General features: G+C 42.9%; 1 protein-coding gene across 8 annotated transcripts in view; it reads left to right on the top strand.

Annotated features, from left to right (window-relative positions):
• Positions 1 to 17,995, top strand: part of LOC308402549 (dedicator of cytokinesis protein 3-like) — a 252,665-nt gene that overhangs the window by 170,420 nt on the left and 64,250 nt on the right. For all 8 annotated transcript variants that reach the window (XM_080891465.1, XM_080891466.1, XM_080891470.1 and 5 more), the window contains exons 6-9: positions 6,455 to 6,603; positions 10,689 to 10,773; positions 16,661 to 16,702; positions 17,445 to 17,599. In XM_080891465.1, the coding sequence (XP_080747591.1) occupies positions 6,455 to 6,603; positions 10,689 to 10,773; positions 16,661 to 16,702; positions 17,445 to 17,599 (431 nt within the window). The remainder of the gene's footprint in view (positions 1 to 6,454; positions 6,604 to 10,688; positions 10,774 to 16,660; positions 16,703 to 17,444; positions 17,600 to 17,995) is intronic.

The following is a 17,995-nucleotide window of genomic DNA, read 5'->3' as shown; positions in this document are numbered from 1 at the left end:
CGTCTCACTGAGTGGCCCGAAAGTAGCTTTACAGGTGATAGTGCTTTGTTATTTCTGATATCACAATGGTTCCAAACAGCATCATTATCTCAGATTAGCTCGGCTGTTTTTTTACAGTGCCGATGTGTTAAACCGCTTTAAGGTGAGTGTTTGTGCCTCCGTTCCCGCAGGATGTGAAGGTGCGATTACTCACAGCGGCTGGGGAAAGAGGCAGAGGAGGCAGTTAGAGGAGGGAGGAAGAGTAAATCTACAAATAGCCGGCCCAAAAGAGATTTCCACTCCGCAGCTGAAAAAAACATTAGTGCTCAGCTGTACCAGTGAGATTCTATATTTTCCCAGATTGGGCAGTTTCATTTCAAAGCAGCACACATCAGTGTTTGTGGTGTGGGTGTGCATATTTTGAGTGCTAGCAAAAAGTGGATAGGAGACTTGGTTTCTCCCCGATGTGCCAGCTGGTGCACCTGTTCCAAGTCTGGTTTACTGACTCAGAAAAAGGTCAAGTTCACAGCGGATCTACCCACTGACTTGGACAGATGTCCTGATTATAGCTACAGCCCAGGTTTTGAAGGTGGTTTTATTTGTGTGGAGTTTTCTCTGTTTGAGTAAAGTGCAGAAGATGCATGTCTGCGGTGACTCGGCGCAGATCTCATTTTTATTTTTCCATCGACCTCTATCCAGTCTGGCTAGCTGCATGTTTAAGTTACCTCCACACTGGCTTCACCCTTCAGTCCAAAAGGCAACCTCCATCTTCAGTATAGAGTTTACAGGTAACTTAAATTCCAGTACTTCTTGTATATGCCTAAAAGTGCACACGCAGCAGCATCCTGGCTTCTTTTTGGGTACTCGTGAAAGTGAATCCTTCCAAAAGCTGGCTGATAGCAGCTGGGACACGGTGACAACAATGAATGGCATAAAGTGTTGAAAGCGTGTCCCGAAAAGCATCGCTGGTGTGAATTGTTGGGTCTGGCAGACAGTAACGTTACCTGCCGCCGGCTCTGAGTTATCAGGGTAAACTGAGACAGAGGAAGTGAAGTGGGAGTCTTGCCGACTAAGTGAAAACTTATGGTTCTTTAATTCTAATCTTTTTATGTTGTCAGTCGTGTCTTTGTGTTTTCTTGTTGGTTGTTTTATGCAACATTTGAAATGCTCTGCTGTCTAAAGGTGCTCCACGACTCTTATTCTCAGACAGTTTCCTTAAATAAGGATATAAGCACCTCCTGTTAGTGCGGCAGGTTAATGAATATTCTCCCTTTGATACAAAAAATATATAATGTGGTCATAAATTCATCATAATGAAGGCAGGAGCTCTCCGTGCCCACTTTGCCTCATTAGTAATCTTGCTTTGTGAGGTTATGAATGGAGTATTAGTCTGCTGTGCCTCACATTGTGTTGACGTAGGGCTGCTGTTACCTTACCTGCTCTGCCACCTTTTACAGCAGTGTGCCTGCGCTCTAAAGCACTGAAGGAGAGGAACACAAGATTTCGCTCTTTATCTCAGCACGTTTTACCTCAGCGGCTCTGTGTGGCTCACAATAGGCACCGAGTGCTGGGCAGGTCTCTGGTGGAAACGTGTTTGTGAACCTTGGTCTTTGCATCGTCCTTTCTCAGTACTGTAAATAAGAGCAGTATGCTTTCGTGTCCTGCATGGCGCTGCTGTGTCTGCGGGGATCTGGGCCTTTATCGCTGACTCCTGTGCTGCTGTTTTCACTGAAGAGCACCCTCGGGAACAGGGCAACCATTTGTGCTGTAAATGCTTCTATATATAAGGTGTTATTTATGAACCCAGTGAATGAACCACCATTTGTGGGCTGTCTCTGGTTCAAGAGCCTTACTACACTTTGAAGGGCACGATACTGTTGGCCAGTAAATGTGCCTCGTGTTTATCACAGTGAGAGTTGGTGCAGTAAATAAATGGGAAAGACATCCTGAAATAAAATGAATACGATTAGTCATGATATGTAGTGTACACCCACCCAACTGGACCCTGTTCAATAAAAGCAAGTTTTAAATAATGTATATTATTCCTGCCTGAGGTTGACCAACGAGGTTGCAAGCTGAAAACTGATTATCTGAACATGTCAAATAAATTCATTATATTAGAGATTTGGGTTTTTTGCTTGCCGAATCATCCTGTTATATCAGTGTTTGCATCTTTATTTACTCTTTCTCAGATTGCTGGATTCCCAGAATAATAATGAAGAAAGGAAGCATTTTACCACAAACTTTCATTTTGACTGGTTGATCTGGACACTATGATGGGACCAGGATGCCCTCATGGAGGAATAAATATTCAGGATGTGCAGACAAACATAAAATATGAAATCATGTGCAAATAGAGCTTTAGTTTTTCTGGCTTCTTGTGTGGATGCTGAAGCCCTGAACCTCAAATTTACACTCTCAGGAAATAAAATATGTTACTGTGTACCTTTAGGGCTACAGCAGCTTGTCCCTTAGCCCTCTTTGAGTCTCTACCCACTAAAGGCTTTATCCATCTTAGCTCTACAACCAGCTCAGGAACTCTGTTACCTCTACGTGCATGAAAACCCATCGATGTCAGGGAGAAACAAGGCCCAAGAGGAAGATACATAACCAACCCCTAACTGTTCACCAACATGTGTGACGGATACAGAACAAAAACTTATCAGAACACCTTAATGATGCCTTGGTAAAGCACAGCTGTGCAGGGATTAGTACTGTCAGCTCACAGCAACAAAGTCCTGGCTGAGGATCCACTGACCAGCTGGGGCCTGTGTGTGGAGTTTGGCTCTTCTCCCCATGCTGGATGGCTTCTCTCTGGATACTCCTCCTAATGTTCAAAGGATTGCATGATAGTTTAACAGGTGATCCCTAATTAGCTCAAGGTTTAAATGTGAGTGTCATTGGTTTTCTTTCTCTGGGTATAACAGATTGATCGACCTGTCCAGGGTGCATCAGCTGGGCTCTAGGCTCCAGCACTGCACAGTGCTGAAGCAGCAGACGATGGGTGGATGGATTTCTGTACGGCTCTAGTGGATTGTGGGTTTTAGACACAGACATTGTCCAACTAATTTTGACTGTGTGGGAACATCGGCCCTTGAAACGTACATGCACGTACCTTGAGGTCCAATAATTAGGCACGCCTTGGGTTAAATGTATGTAGATTGGACCAGCAGGTGAAGAAAGAAAACTGTACTGTGCATCTGTTTTCTTTCTACTTGTTTGTCTTGTTTTTTAATTTTTATGACATTTAAATTGATAAGGAAAAAAATCCAATGCACAAATTATTAATGAAGATAATTAATTTGTACTTTTCTCTGTTTTTAAGAATGACGTGTAAAAGGTTTTACTCTGGAAGATGTTTCTGCGTCTCTAACGGTTATATTAATATGAGCTCTCGTAAAGCGCATATCAAAGCGCGTTAGCTTCTATGTCCACTGGGTATCTCCTGAAAAACAAATGCTAAACAGATGCTGAGGGGAACTGTCGTGCGTGACTCCTGTTGTTGCTAAGCAACTACCGGTTGAAATTTGGCACTCTTTGGCTAAAAGTTGTAATATTTTGAACCTCAAGCACTAGCTGCGCTCAGCGCCAAAATCATGCTAATCTCTCAACTCTGACGGGACGGTGCAACAAGGTTCCCAGTTGGAGCTTCTGAGGAATGGATGCCAGTACCGTAAACACATCGCCTCAGAGTTGGATTATGATTTATAAACGTCTCTTACTACAGGGAACTAATCTTTTAAATGTATACCGTATTTTAAACATCGTCTTGTGCACTCGGGTCCAAACTGCAGGTAGAACACAGATGGATCCATTATTTTTACCCCTGAAGGGAGCATCAGTAGTTTCACTCCCTCACGCCAGTTTTTAATATGCAAGTATCACAGTTGGTAACTTGTATGGGATAACTGTATCCACATTTTGACTTATTACTACATTTTCAGAACCAGGTCATGTTAATCCCTCTCATTGAAGGTGTATAGCTTTGATTGGCCGTGGTATCATTTGTGTGCTGGGAGACGGAGGTGTGCTGGGAAATCACCTGCTAATATTAGCTTTGTCTTCTGGTCCTATTTAGCCTAACTAGCTTGCATCTGAACAGTGCAAGTTGCTGGTGGCTGTCCTGATTTATTTTAGTCAAAGAATGCATGGAAATGGGTGTTTCTGCTGGTGTCCACCACAAGTCTGATGCATTTACTCAGCTGTGAGGCGTAGAGCCCTTCATCTCCAGCCTTCTGAAGTTGTTATAATCAACCAACCAACTCACTGTATTTAGGGATGGTCAAAAGGACAGTTCGTGATCATGCTTCAAGGCAACGATAAGTCAAATAACCAAGGTAAGCATCTTTGATTGGACAATATACCAAACCTTGAATCCAGAAGACCCCACTGGGAGTCGCACCTGTCAGCAAAAACCAGGAAACTGATAAACAATTTTCATGGGCTCAACAAAAGAAGATTGTAAAAATGTTCCTCGGTGTGAGTCTCAAATTCTGCTGGAAGAAGTTGTTGTAAACAGCATGAATCCATCCTGCTGATGCTTTTAGATTAGATACTAACTTACGACAGTAAAGATGCTAACAGTGGCATGTTTCCTTCCTCTGACAAACCGTGACACAGCTGTTCTGCAGGCAGGTGCACAGCCCTCCCCTCACGAGCAGCTGAAGCCGTCGCAGTTCAAATCTTCTATGTTATAAAGAACTGAGGCAGTTCTCAACATCTTTCAGGGTTAACGAACTCAGATCGTTCATAAATGTGTGTTTCAGCACATTTACAGTGAAGCTGCGTTCACACATGTGTGCGTAGATTCAAATAAACTTAGAACTAACAGGGACAACCAAAGCACCGGATGCGTCCCGAGGCTGCACAGTGCCCATGTCTGCTCAGGGCTTCAGTTCATCTAAAAACGTTCTCTGCCAGCTCACATCAGCAGAACAGCAGAGAAACCTTGCGGGCAGGTTGCCAGTTGATAGCAGAGCTGCTTCAGCTGTGTTCACCTAACTCTGGTGTATTTCAAGTTAAGGTTCTCTAAAACAGCTCCACCTCCACTACGACCGGAGTTATATAATGGAGCTCATCTGTACATAAACCCAAGACTGATGGAGAAAGGCAGAGAGATTTTAGCCGGGCTCACTGCCCTCCTGCTGTCAGCATATGTTTGCAACTTGCTCATGCATGTATAAGCACCTACATGTGTATGTGTGCATATAATATACTTGGAAACCCAAATGAAATCTTCGTTATAACATGTAACCATTGTATACGCGCGCGTGTGTGTGTGTGTGTGTGTGTGTGTGTGTGTGTGTGTGTGTGTGTGTGTGTGTGTGTGTGTGTGTGTGTGTGTGTGTGTGTGCACGCGCCTCTGCACAGCCTAACTTCTGCCCATCTTGCTGTTCTGCCAACAGCTGAATAGACATTTAACCCTTCTCCCTGCTGCTGAAGCCCTGCAGGGCAAAATTAAAGTGCTAATAATAGCATGCTATGGGAGAAGCAGGTTCCAGTTGTCTTGTGTTAGACGCACATGAGCTTTTGTTTCGTCTTTGTTTTTCAGTTGCCGTATGAATTTATTGATCCACTATATACAGTCTAATCTGTACAGTGGATCATAATAACATTATAACAAATAATTATTTTCTGTATCACTCATTTAATAAAGTTACATACTCTTAATGCCAGGCCCAAGCCTGTTGAAAAGATTTGGGCTAAATCAAACATAAACCATAAGAATAAGATTTCCATTCTGATCCGGTCGTGGCCCAGATTAACAACAGCTGCCTGCTGATGGCCACAGGGTGGAAACTGTGCATGTGATGCTAAAGACAAAGGACTGTGGGGTTAGGATGAGATGGAGGATGATGATCAGCTGTGGTGAAGCGGGCACATGTCTGAGGGCTGGATGTTTTCATGAAGCTGGGAATTAGCTAAAGAGACCAAAACTTTTAAATGTGCTTTTAATCCTGTAAAGTTGGACTTTCAAACTTGGGAGTCTCTGGGCATCAACTCATGTTTGGAGTGGATCACAAACTAGACCTGCTTTGCTGCCCCTTCCTCTAACTGCCCAGATCTTCCTGTGGTAGAAAGCATGTTAGTACTTGCATAAAGTTTTCAGCCTGATTTGCCAACCAAGCTTCTTCTGTGTGTGCTAAACATTTGTGAGGCAAGTACATGCAACGCAGTAAATACGCATGTTCATAAAAATCTTTTTTCCGTGTTTCCGTTCTTCATGGCCAGCACGTGCTGACACATGTCTCTGCAACACTAAACACAAATTGTCTGCTAAGGCTTTGAACTCGCTCACCTCAGCTTTATTCCACTGTGAGTTGTTTGAGTGCCTTTAATAAACAGCACAGAAACGGCCTTGCGGTGCCCTGCCAGAGAAGTACGGCTGAATCAGCGTATTGACGAGCTGAAGATGAATTTTAAGTGGTGACCGAACGGTGAATGAATCCTCCCTGTTTCTCTCTCCGTCCTTCAGAAACACAAGGTGGATCTGTTCTACAAGGTTCGCCACGTGATGATGGAGCTGATAGACCTGAGAAGGCAGCTGCTGTCCGGTCACCTGACACAAGACCAGAGCAGAGACGTCAAGAGACACATCACCGTCAGACTCGACTGGGGCAACGAGTGAGAAACCACACAAATGTTGCATTAAGACACATTTGCACATTTCCCACACATACAAGTAATACACATAGTTTAAAGAGCAGCTGTTCTTTGTCTGACCCAGACGAGAGGTGCTTCATCCATTTCTGATGAAGCACCTCTCCAAACACGAGTATTCATTTACGTTTTTACGCTGTATCATGTGCATTGGTTGCTCATAGTCACGTAATGCTGCTTCAACCACCAGCTGACCAAGTGGGGTCATTTATGACCTGAGCCTTATACACTGTACTGCCAAACGTATTCACTCGTCTGCATTCGCTCACATATGAACTTGAGTGACATCACGTTCCTAATCCACAGGGTTTCACGTGATGTCAGCCCACCCTTTGCAGCAATAGCAGCTCCAACTCTTCTGGGAAGGCTTTCCACAGGTTTAGGAGTGTTTATGGGAATTTTTGATCATTCTTCCAGAAGCACATTTGTGAGGTCAGACACGATGTTGGACGAGAACTCTCTGCTCTAATTCATCCCAAAGGTGTTGGGTTGGGTTCAGGTCAGGACTGTTCAGGCCAGTCAGGTTCTTCCACATCAAACTTGCTCATCCACGTCTTTATGGATGCAGCTGGTCACCATGGAAACCCATTCCATGAAGATCTCTGTGCACTGTCCTTGAGCCACATGAAGGTTGGAGGTCCACAGTGATTGAATCTGCAGAAAGTTGGTGACATCTGCCCGCAATGCGTCTCAGCATCCACTGGCCCCAACGTGGCTTACCACATCTTTCCCAATCACTTCCACTCTACTATAATCCCCCTAACAGCTGACTGTGGAATATTTCATAGTGAGGATATTTCATGACGGGACGTGCACAGCTGGCATCCTATCATGGTACCACGCTGGAATTCACTGAGCTCTTGAGAGCGAGCCGTTCTTCCACAAAGCAGAACTGAATGATTTCGATGGGTGAGTGAATACGTTTGGCAACATAGTGTGTTACGTGCACCGTTGTGACTTCTGGCGTGAGGAGAAAGCGCTTAAATGCAGACAGTGGAGGCCGAGTGAGGTGAACAAAAAACAAGCTTTTATTTTGACCGGGACAAACGCTACAAACAAAACAAAGGCAGAACGAGCAAAGCTAAAACAGCACATGCAGCACATGGTTAGTGGCTTTTTCTTTAGAAAGACCCTTTAGATGTTTGAAGTTTGAAGTCTGTTTGCTGAATAATAATTCACACATGCTGCACTTACATGCTGATGGCAGCTCAGCCTGCTCCCCTGACTCCTACACGGGGCAAACACAAGTGTGATTGGAGGCAGGTGGATGAAGCCGTGGTTGTTAAAGTCTCATGAGAGCACGATGAAAGGCTGATGGGAAACAGATGAAATGGAGAAAAAATGGCCGCTGCTTCAGGATTGAGTTATTAATACTGGGAGTGTTTCAGAGGTTATTTAAAGCTTCGTTCTGCTGTCAGAGGGGACGAGGCACACTGAGGTGATATGAAGGGGGATGGCGATAAGTGCTGCTTTTATTATAATTAATAGTAAAAGAATTATTCAGGGTACCGCGGGGTGTTTCAGGTCATGTGACTGCTTCCAGTCATTACTGATGCTGCTTTAATCGAGTTCACATTTAGATATAAGTAGGAACTACTTACCGACGATGTGATTTTAGCACATAGAATAGAATTAGAATAGAATTCAACTTTATTGTCATTGCACATGCACAGGTACAGGGCAACGAAATGCAGTTTGCATCCATCCAGAAGTGCTTTAGTGATATAGATATATTACAATATATATTAGCAATAATATAGATATGTGAGTATATTACAGAAATGGGTCTATTATGGTATGTTATAATGTACACGGTATGAAGTATGTTGTGAATATTCTATAACTATAAGTATGTACAGGCTGTAGTGAGTACAAGCTATGTACAGGCTATGAACAGGATATAAATATGAAAAACTATACAGAATATGAAATAAATAACTTTACAGAATCTGAGATATACAGCTATACAGAAATGGGAACTATGCAAGTTGTAAACAGTTGTAGGATTAAAAATTATCGAATGTACAGAATGATTATTTACACAGAGCTATACAGTAGTGCAGTTAAGATAAGTGAGGGTGTAGATAGTTTCTACAGAGGTATATAAAGTGCTAGTGGTTGTGAGTGGTGGTTCAGTCCATGTTATTATTGTGTTTGAGGGTACAGTTGTCCATTGTGGGTGTGTGTGTGTTCAGTCCATGAGTTTAACGTGGGTCAGATGTCAGGAGGCAGAGTTCAGGAGTCTGACAGCTGTGGGGAAGAAGCTGTTCCGGTACCTGGTGGTCTTAGTCCGGAGGCTCCTGTGGCGCCTCCCAGAGGGCAGGAGGGTGAAGAGTCCATGTGATGGGTGACTGGGGTCTTTGATGATTTTCCCAGCCCTTTTCAGACACCGCTTCCTGTAGATGTCTTTTATGGCAGGAAGTGGTGCTCCGGCGATGCGCTGGGCAGTTTTCACGACCCTCTGCAACGCCTTCCGGTCCGAGGCAGAGCAGTTCCCGTACCAGACTGTTATACAGTTGGTCAGGATGCTCTCGATGGTGCAGCGATAGAAGTTCACCAGGATGTCTGTGTAAAGCAGAGTTATTCGTCCAGTCAGTGGCTTTGCTAAAGAGAGAAGCAGCTCAGTGAATCATTTTAGGCTGCAAAAGGGCCAAAAAGGAGCTAATGAGGTGCTACTTATCTTGTTGCTCTCTGCTAATTCAGTCTCCAGCTGGTAAAAAGAAGTGACGTGTCATGTAACAGAGCAGCAGACGTAATTCATAGCCCGAAAGCCAGTTCATGGTGAAAGGTTGCATTGCAGGAAAACAAGCTCGCTTTCATCATTTCAAATAATGGCTCCATTGTTCCTGATGCATCACGAGCATGGAAGTGTGTGCATGGAGAACACAACTTATCAATGAATCCATGAATGGCAAACATTTGTCGGGTCAAGTGTCTCCAGCATGAGGACATTTAGTGTGTCTGAGGAGCCTGAATGTGAGGTTTCAGGGTTACACGTTTGATGCGTGTACGCCGATAATACTGATGTGGTGCAAAGACGCACTTCCTTCTGCTGTTTCGGTTCATGCTACATCCTCGGTGAGAACAGCTGGAGGGCACAAACAAGCTTTTGCTGCCACACGTGAACTAGACTTGACCTCCATCTATGCTGCTTCGATGTGTTTTACTTTTCTCCTCAGTGCCAGTCTCCAAATGATCATTGCTCAGTACTACATTCCTCTCTGGGTCGTTGCAGGACTGATATTCTGAGTCATCCTGAACTTCACACAGTGTCAAACCTTTGCCTCAGGCTGTCTTTAGTCAGACGACCGTCACAGCAGCCAACTCTGAACCTCTGTGTGAGGTGAAGGACCCTCGTTTGGATCAGAGATATCTCATCATGCTCCTGCTGGTGCAGCCCAAAAATGTGCAGCGCCTGGCTTCAGAGCAGCGTCAGACATACTTGATTAGATATGTACAAAGATGAGTAATAAGCAGTTAATTATAGTGTCGTTAGAAACCTTTAACAACCCATTCAGCTTTACCCTCAAACCCCAGGCTGTAATTTTATTTTCTGTTTCCACTCAAGCCTTTACTTTCACTTGACATATACAAATACATAAACACCTGATTGCATTTTTGAAGCTGTGGTTGGCAGTGATGAAGAGTTTGGTTTTCAAACCAGATTTAACCCGATTTCAGCCTTGATGGATGCGCATGTTAACACATCAAAGATGGACGTTTAGTTTCTCATTCACAGTTTAAGAGGCCATCTTATTCATTCGGAAGAACATTGTGCACAGCGCCTTCGAGTGCGCGAGTTCACCGGCCTGTAACTGAAAGATGTGGTTGTTGAGATTGAACAGAAAATAATGCTGAGGAACAATATCCCCAGAGCCCCTCTGAAATTACTTTAATATACTCTGTGTGTGTGTGTGTGTGTGTAGGTGGTGCACGCTTGTGTGTGCAGAGGTGGCTGGAAAGGTTTGTGTACCTGTGTTGGAAATGCTTTTTGTGAAGGTTAAATGAAAGACGCTCTGCTGCTCTCCGTCTTTGTTTCTGTGTTTCAGACACCTCGGTCTGGACCTGGTGCCGAGAAAGGAGTTTGAGATGGTTGATGAAGACCAGATCAGCGTGTCAGACCTTTATAAGATGGTAAGTCAAGTCACACCTGCTCACACACTGGATTCATGACGGCTGTAGTGCACACAGTGATCCCACATCCTGGATACGTTGTGTAAAATAAGACAAAAATATCCTGCTGCTCATCTCATTTGTAGGTTGTAGCTTTTAATCAGGCATCCTCTAAAATCTGCATATTATTTGCAATTCTTTTAATTTTCGTTATCCGCAGATGATGAGAAGGATGTTAAATAACCAGCAGCAGGAGATTGAATTTGATGAGCAGGTTGTGCTGCAAACTGAGATGTTTTCTCATTTTTCACATAATTAAATCATTTCAAGTATTAGCACATAAAAGTAACATGAAGTGAATTTTGTGCACATGAATATCAGTGACTGACTGTTTGCATTTGCAGGTCTCAGCTTGTCACCGTACTGATAAATTAATAAAGTCGTGTTACTGTGAAACTGTGAGAAAGCTTTTTGATTCAGAAACAAACGAGTGAACAGCTCTGACGTGGAATTATCGGAGATTAATGTTTTATTTGCTTTTCTCCCTGAGAGAGCACATTTTATTCCATTTTCTGGGTCTAACACAGACCTGCTGGCTGCACCTTGATGATTACAGGCTGGATTCATTTCACAGTTGGAGGGAAGCTTTAGTTTCCAATCAGAGAGCAGGCTGGACCCCGAGGTTTAAACAGCAACAAGCCTCAACAGTTGGCAAAGTAATCGTGTGGCGACTGGTGAAGATCAGCAGATATCTCACTGAACCGTTCATTTTAGACTAAAATCTTTTGTCTATACGAGGATGAATCAGGAAGTTGTAACGTGAGTAATAACTATGAGCCGTTTGTTGTCTCTGTGGCTGCAGTGAATCAGAGTTTTGATGCTCGAAACGCGTTTCGATTCCGCGTCATGCTGCTCGTCCTTTTACCTTTTCATCTTTTCTCTGGCCTCGAGCGGCGCCTGTTACCAGAAACAGGTTTCTCGCTCACGTGACCTTCGTCTCATGCACACGATGTTTGAAACTTTGAACACCAGCAGGAAATCTGACGTCGCTCTGCTGGTGGCTTCATCCGGATACCTTAAAACTGCTAATCTGATGATCTGAACCACCGACTATAAAATTACCGTCCCGCCTCTGTTAACTTGTTCACAAAAGCATAAATTTGAATAGTTTCTCCTGTTATTGGAGCTATTGTGTTGTATTTGAGTGCTACTTTAAATATCATAAATGAATGGAGTGAATGACAGTCGTAGCCTGCAGACAGCATGAGAAATAAGAGCAGAGTCAAGGTCCTGAATAATCACAATTTCAAACCGTCATCATCTATGAGAAAACTCATAAATCACTATAAGTACAGTAAATATTTATAAATCAGAGTGAATATGTGTTGAATAATTAATACTGCACATGAAGATGTGAGATTTAAGCACATCAAAGTTAAACATTATAATCAATCTTCTGTTTTTTCAGAAAACATATTTTATAGCTTGTTTTGTATTTTTTTAAGTTAAGCTTTTAAATCCTTAGTGATAGTTTGTTCCCTGTGACTGAACAAAATGAGCACTTAGAACGTGTAACAGCAAAAGAAAAACCTCTTAGATATGAAAGAGTAAAGCTGTGATGGATCTGAACAGAAATGTCAAAGATATTTTCAGTTTCTTTCATCTGCTTTCCTTTCATCGTGACATTTGTCACATGTCAGAGAGCTTTGTGACAGGCACCGACATCATCGACTAATTTCACATTTTTGACCAATATTCAAATGTAAATATGTAAAAGGAACAATATCTTCCAGCAAGTTTTAATTCTGGACACTCGGGCAAAGAGAGGAGCTGAGCTGTCATCTGATCACCGGTGGTGAGTTGGATCGGGTGGCGTGGAAGGATGCTGGACAGACTCTGGTCCAGGAGATCTCCAACTGCTCCCTAAAGCAGATGTTTCACCTTCATTGCTGAGATGCTGCAAGGAGCTGGAGCCGGTTGGTGCCTGTTGTCATGGTGACAAACCAAATAGTGGACCCCGGAGGTGAAGGGAGCTTCTTCATCAAGCTGAAGAAGGCATGCTATCGGGCTTGGTTAGTGGGACTTCAGATCCAGCTGCTGGGTACCAGCAGGGCAAGCAGAGCGCCACTCGTTCGGTAGATGAAGCTAAAACTCGGGTGTGGGAGGAGTTTGGTGAGGCCACATGGAACAAGACTTTCAGACTCCTTGAGGCGAACGTTCCTCAGAGACTTGGGTCCATGTTGACGTGACAGCCTCACACAGCTGCTGATTTGTCAGCTGCATCCATGACATGAATCTCGTGTTCCAGCACATCCCAGAGGTGATCTGTTAGGCTAAGATCTGTTGTGGAGGCCATTAGAATACGGTCAAGTCATTGTTGTGGTTAAGAAATGAGATGATCTGAGCTTTGTGATGCTGTTGCCTTCCTGTTAGCTCAAATCACTCAGCCACAATCTCCTCTGACCCCTGAATTGTGTTTCTGTGTAAACCTTAGAGGTGGCTGTGCGGGGAAATCCCTGCAGATTTGAACCTTCTGAATGACTCAGCTCAGCCCGTCTGGCATCAACAACCACGCACGTGAACCGAAATCACCTTTCTTTATTCTGATGCTAATTTTACATTTCAGCAGATTTTCTCAACCATGTCAGACTTCCTAAATGCACTGAGTTGCTGTGATGTGATTGGTCGATCAGACAACAGGTGTAAAGCAAACTAATTAACAAAGATGAAGACAATGCCGCAGACAAAATCCTGTCAAGATTTTTTAACCTGTAATTTGCAGCACTCAGGACAATTAGATTGTGTAGGCTATAATAAGCAATAGAAGCGAACCAAAAACTAAACACTGATGCTCACAAACGTATTTCATGAAGGTTAAACTTGTTGCTGGAAATACTAAAAATGAAGTATTTATCTTTGTTATACTGGAGTCTGTGGATAACTTATAACCTGCATCACATTTCCAAGGCTGCTTTAAAAAATATGTAACTATTAAATAACTCTAGCCTATTAATGGTAGTGTGCAGTGCTGCAGCATGAGACGCATTCTTTGTTGTTCATGGTCTGTCGGTAATACTTGATGTTCCCTTTCTTACATCAGTCCTGCTTTAAATAGCTTCACCAGCCAAACACCGTAGTCCTGGTGATTCCCCTTTGTTCTGTTGCTTGGAGACCGATGTGGAGATGGGACATGAGAAAGGGGGAGAAACAGGAAGGGAGTGAGAAAAAGGTTAAGTTATAGATGGTTGGATCGAAGATGAGGAAGAGTGAGCATGAGAGAGAACCGCGAGTTCTTTCTGGTAACAAACAGACAAAGAAGGGCAGAGAAAGAAAGTTACAAAGTTACTGCTGATTGATTTGTTTTTGAGTCGTGGAAATGAATGTTTTTAAATGTGACATTTGAAAAGGTCGAGATGAAGAAGGAAAACAGAAGATGTGATGAGATTCATCTTTAATGATCTCAGTGATGAATTTGCATTAGTGCAGCAGCAGGAGAGTGCGAGATTCATCACGGGCGGAAAACAATCACGCAACGAGAACACAATGTGAGCGAGAGGAAACTTTCCAACAGTCGCATGCAAATGCACATCTGACATTAGCAGTTAATCGGCTGTTACACACACACCGCCAAACTTCTGAAATAGACACATGACTGTAATGGAGATTATTTAACAGTCAGCATCGTGCACCCAAAACATCTTGGGTTTGGATCCCGTGTGTGTGGACTGCATGTCCTCTCCAGGTACACCGGCTTCCTCCCACAGCCCAAAGAGGTGCAGTTAGCGGGGTCAGGTGTGAATGATTAGCCCTACAGCAGACTGGCAACCTGTCCAGGTGTACCCACCTCTCACATCAAGCTCAGATTAGCTCAAATAGGCTCCCCCTCCACCCTGAACTGGATAAAGTGGAAGAAAATGGACGGATGGATTATTTGAGAGTTAACTTACAGCCTTGATATGCAGGTTAAAAGCAGACTTTGAAATCCTACTATGACAACATATTAAAATGTTGAAATTTAAAGAGATAAGTGTTGAAATATATTCGCATGTTTAAAGAAATGTGGAAAAATTGCATAATGCTTAAAACACACACAGGAAACAGGTAACAGTAATAACATGATTGGCTCTGTCAGTCTGTGTGCGTGTGAGAGTTTAGCAATTCGAATTAGTTGGTAGCTGCTCTGTGTTTATATTCTTGGACTGCTGGTGGAGCTTTGCATCATTCACAGCTGAAAATAAATCATTACTCGTCTTATACCAAGCGTTGATGCATCACCTCGGGTTCATTCTGAAGTTTCAGCTCCTCGCCCTCTGAGGCCGCGCTCACTTTTAGCCAAACAGCAGGCTGCATGCAAAGACAGTCTGAGGCCTGAGCTTCTGCACACACTGACCTGATTATTTAAAGCAAGACAGCGTCTCTGTAGGCGCGTCTGCAATCCAGAAATGTCACCCACTGAAAACATTTGGCTCATTATGAGCCTGGAAACATGACAGAAAAGCAGCTATAAAAGCGTTTATCACAGAAGAGAGGAAAAATGTTCAGCGTTCAGAATCACAGTAACCAGTCTCAGTGCCTCAAGAGGAAATCCTGCCCCGTCCCAGCGAGTCTGCAATATGTTGCTGTCTTTATCCAAAAAGCAATAAAGCTGAGTTTAACTTTGATATTTTGTCTTTGTACAATCTAAAGTCAATCCAGTGAGGATTGTTGTAGAGGTAAAGCAGGGCAGCTAGTGACTTGCAGGTTGCTGGTGCAATTCCTGGCTCTCCCAGTCTGCACACCAACGTATCCTTGAAGAAGGAGAACTCCGAGTCGCACACACCCCCCAAGATGTGTGTGACTGACACGTGTTGTGTAAAGAGCTTTGTGTGCTCGAGTAGCGCTAAGAAACAATTTGTTTAAATTATTGCATGACCTTATTTTAATCGACTGTCCCAACCTTTTTAATAGCAGGTTTTAAAAATTCAATATAAAGAAGATGAGGAGATACGGCTGCCATCGTTTAATTCCCTCCTCAGGTTGTAATATTTGCAGATAGCTTTCAGCTGACAGTCATTACCCGGATTCATCAAACAGGTTTTTACTTCCTGCTGCTTCTCGTCACACACAGACACTCGAGAGATTTAGGGAGACAACTCGGAGTAATGAGTTTCTGGGGCATTTTTATCTTCTGACAATGAGGGGAAGGGAATGGACCACGATAAAGTAGATAAGAGAGGAGAGGAGACGAGGAGACAACACAAGAAGGAGATGAGAAGAGGAAACGAGAAGAGAAAATGAAATCAGACAAGAAAGCAGATGAATACAGAAAAGGAGAGGAAACAAGGACAGAGTATAGTGAAGGAGAGGATATACAGTAAGGAGAGGACAGATAAATGAGAGTGGATAGGAAAGCAAGATAGGATAGAAAAGGAAACAAGAAGAGAATAGAAAAAATAACAAAGGAGATTAGACAATGAAGGAGAAAAACAAGCCGATAGAGAAGGAAAGGAAGCAAGGAAATGGTGAAAAAAGGAGTAAACTGACAAGGAGATAAAAGAAGGAAACAAAATGAGAAGAGGTTAATAAATGAAAGGAAACAAAGAGAAAATAGGAAAGAAGGAGATGCTAAAGGAGAAGAAGCAAGGACTGAGTGTTGAAGGAAATGAAAAAAGGAGGGCAGACCAATGACAGTCATTGGGGCAGACAGTGAAGAAGAGGAAACAATAAATGAGAAATGAAGCAAGGACAGAGGATAGTAAAGGAGGCTAGAGACCTGAAAAGGCGAAGTGAAAATAGGAAGCAAAATGAGGCGAGGAAAGGAGGAGAGGAAACAGCGAATGATGATGAACCAAGGAGGGAAAAAGGAAACAATAAGAGGAGAGAGATGATCGACCCCTCAGCTAATAGTTTGTGTGTCTCTCTTTCGCAGCATCTTTCTAGCAGACACAGCGTACAGCAGAGCACCACACAGGTACGTGGACGTACTGCAGTAATGTGTCTCATTTACTTCTCATTTCAGAGGCCCAAACAGATTTATGGGACACAATTAAGATACTTCCAGCAGAAAAAACTGCTACAAAGTAGTAGTAGTAGTAGTAGTAGTAGTAGTAGTAGTAGTAGTGGTAGTAGTAGTAGTAGTAGTAGTAAGAGTAGGAGTACATTTTACAGAGTAAAGAGCCTGAACTGGGTCACAAAGAGAATCCTTGAAAATATTTCCATATATCATTCATGTCACCAAGAAACTTTTCTCGTGCCTTTTATCATTAAAATAAATGGAGATATGAATTCAAAGCATTTAAACAGTTATGTTCTACAGTATTTACAAGCTTAGACCCACAGCTGTGCTCTGCAGCACTCTATCCTACTAATGCTGATACTTTCATCACAGAGTGTGAGTGTGACTCTTAGGCATCACGCTGAGACGGTGTGCAGATTTAAACTGCAGCAGCATCACTTTGATGCTAAAGAACCAGAAATTTGATGCATGTTTTTGAGCAGTAATATGTGTAAAAACCTTTTTATGTACTTACACATCAAGTTAAAGTTAAATAAAAACGGTATATTTTAAGAAGATTTCATAGTTTACAGATGTTTCTGTTCAGCCAGGAGGCTTTGGTGTATACGTTTACTAAGACTGTCACACAATGTCTTTGTATTCTAATATGTGTATTTATATATTTTGTTTGTTTGGCTGCTTTTTTTGTGTGTTTTAGGGCGACAACGCCCGGCAGAGACATGGGGAACCTTGTAGAGTTCCAGTACCTCATCACCTGCTGGTCAACCTGAAGAGCTTCACCTACAACAGCATAGGCGAGGACACGGACATATTCTTCTCCCTGTACGACCTGAGAGAGGGAAAGACCCTCAGGTAGGTGGCAGCTGAACAGTCGAGCACAGAGGTGCAGATTTCCAAAAAGTGTGGGTGACACTCTTTACTCGTTTGATGTTTCGCAGCACCGGCTCCGTGATGATTAGTCTTTTCATATTTGTGCTGTAAAGCTTGTTGCTGTTCGGTCAAGTCAAACTGCATAGAAACATTTTCCACAACAGTTTGTTTTTCACTATAATAATTATTATTTTTTAATTTAACATTAATAGTCTCTCACAATAAATAAATATCCTACCAATCAGCATTCATTGCCATTTTATTCTTTTATAACTTCAATATTGATTTGTGGACAACAGCCAGAATTTTCAGTCCCATGTTTGGTTTCTTGACATTGTGACACGACGCCATCACAGGAGAAACACCCTGATTATCAGC

The sequence above is a fragment of the Rhamphochromis sp. 'chilingali' genome, assembly GCF_963969265.1.
Source record: "Rhamphochromis sp. 'chilingali' genome assembly, chromosome: 9".
Classification (NCBI taxonomy): domain Eukaryota; kingdom Metazoa; phylum Chordata; class Actinopteri; order Cichliformes; family Cichlidae; genus Rhamphochromis; species Rhamphochromis sp. 'chilingali'.
The sequence above is the reverse complement of the archived record's forward strand: the minus strand, read 5'-3'. Positions and strand labels throughout refer to the sequence as shown.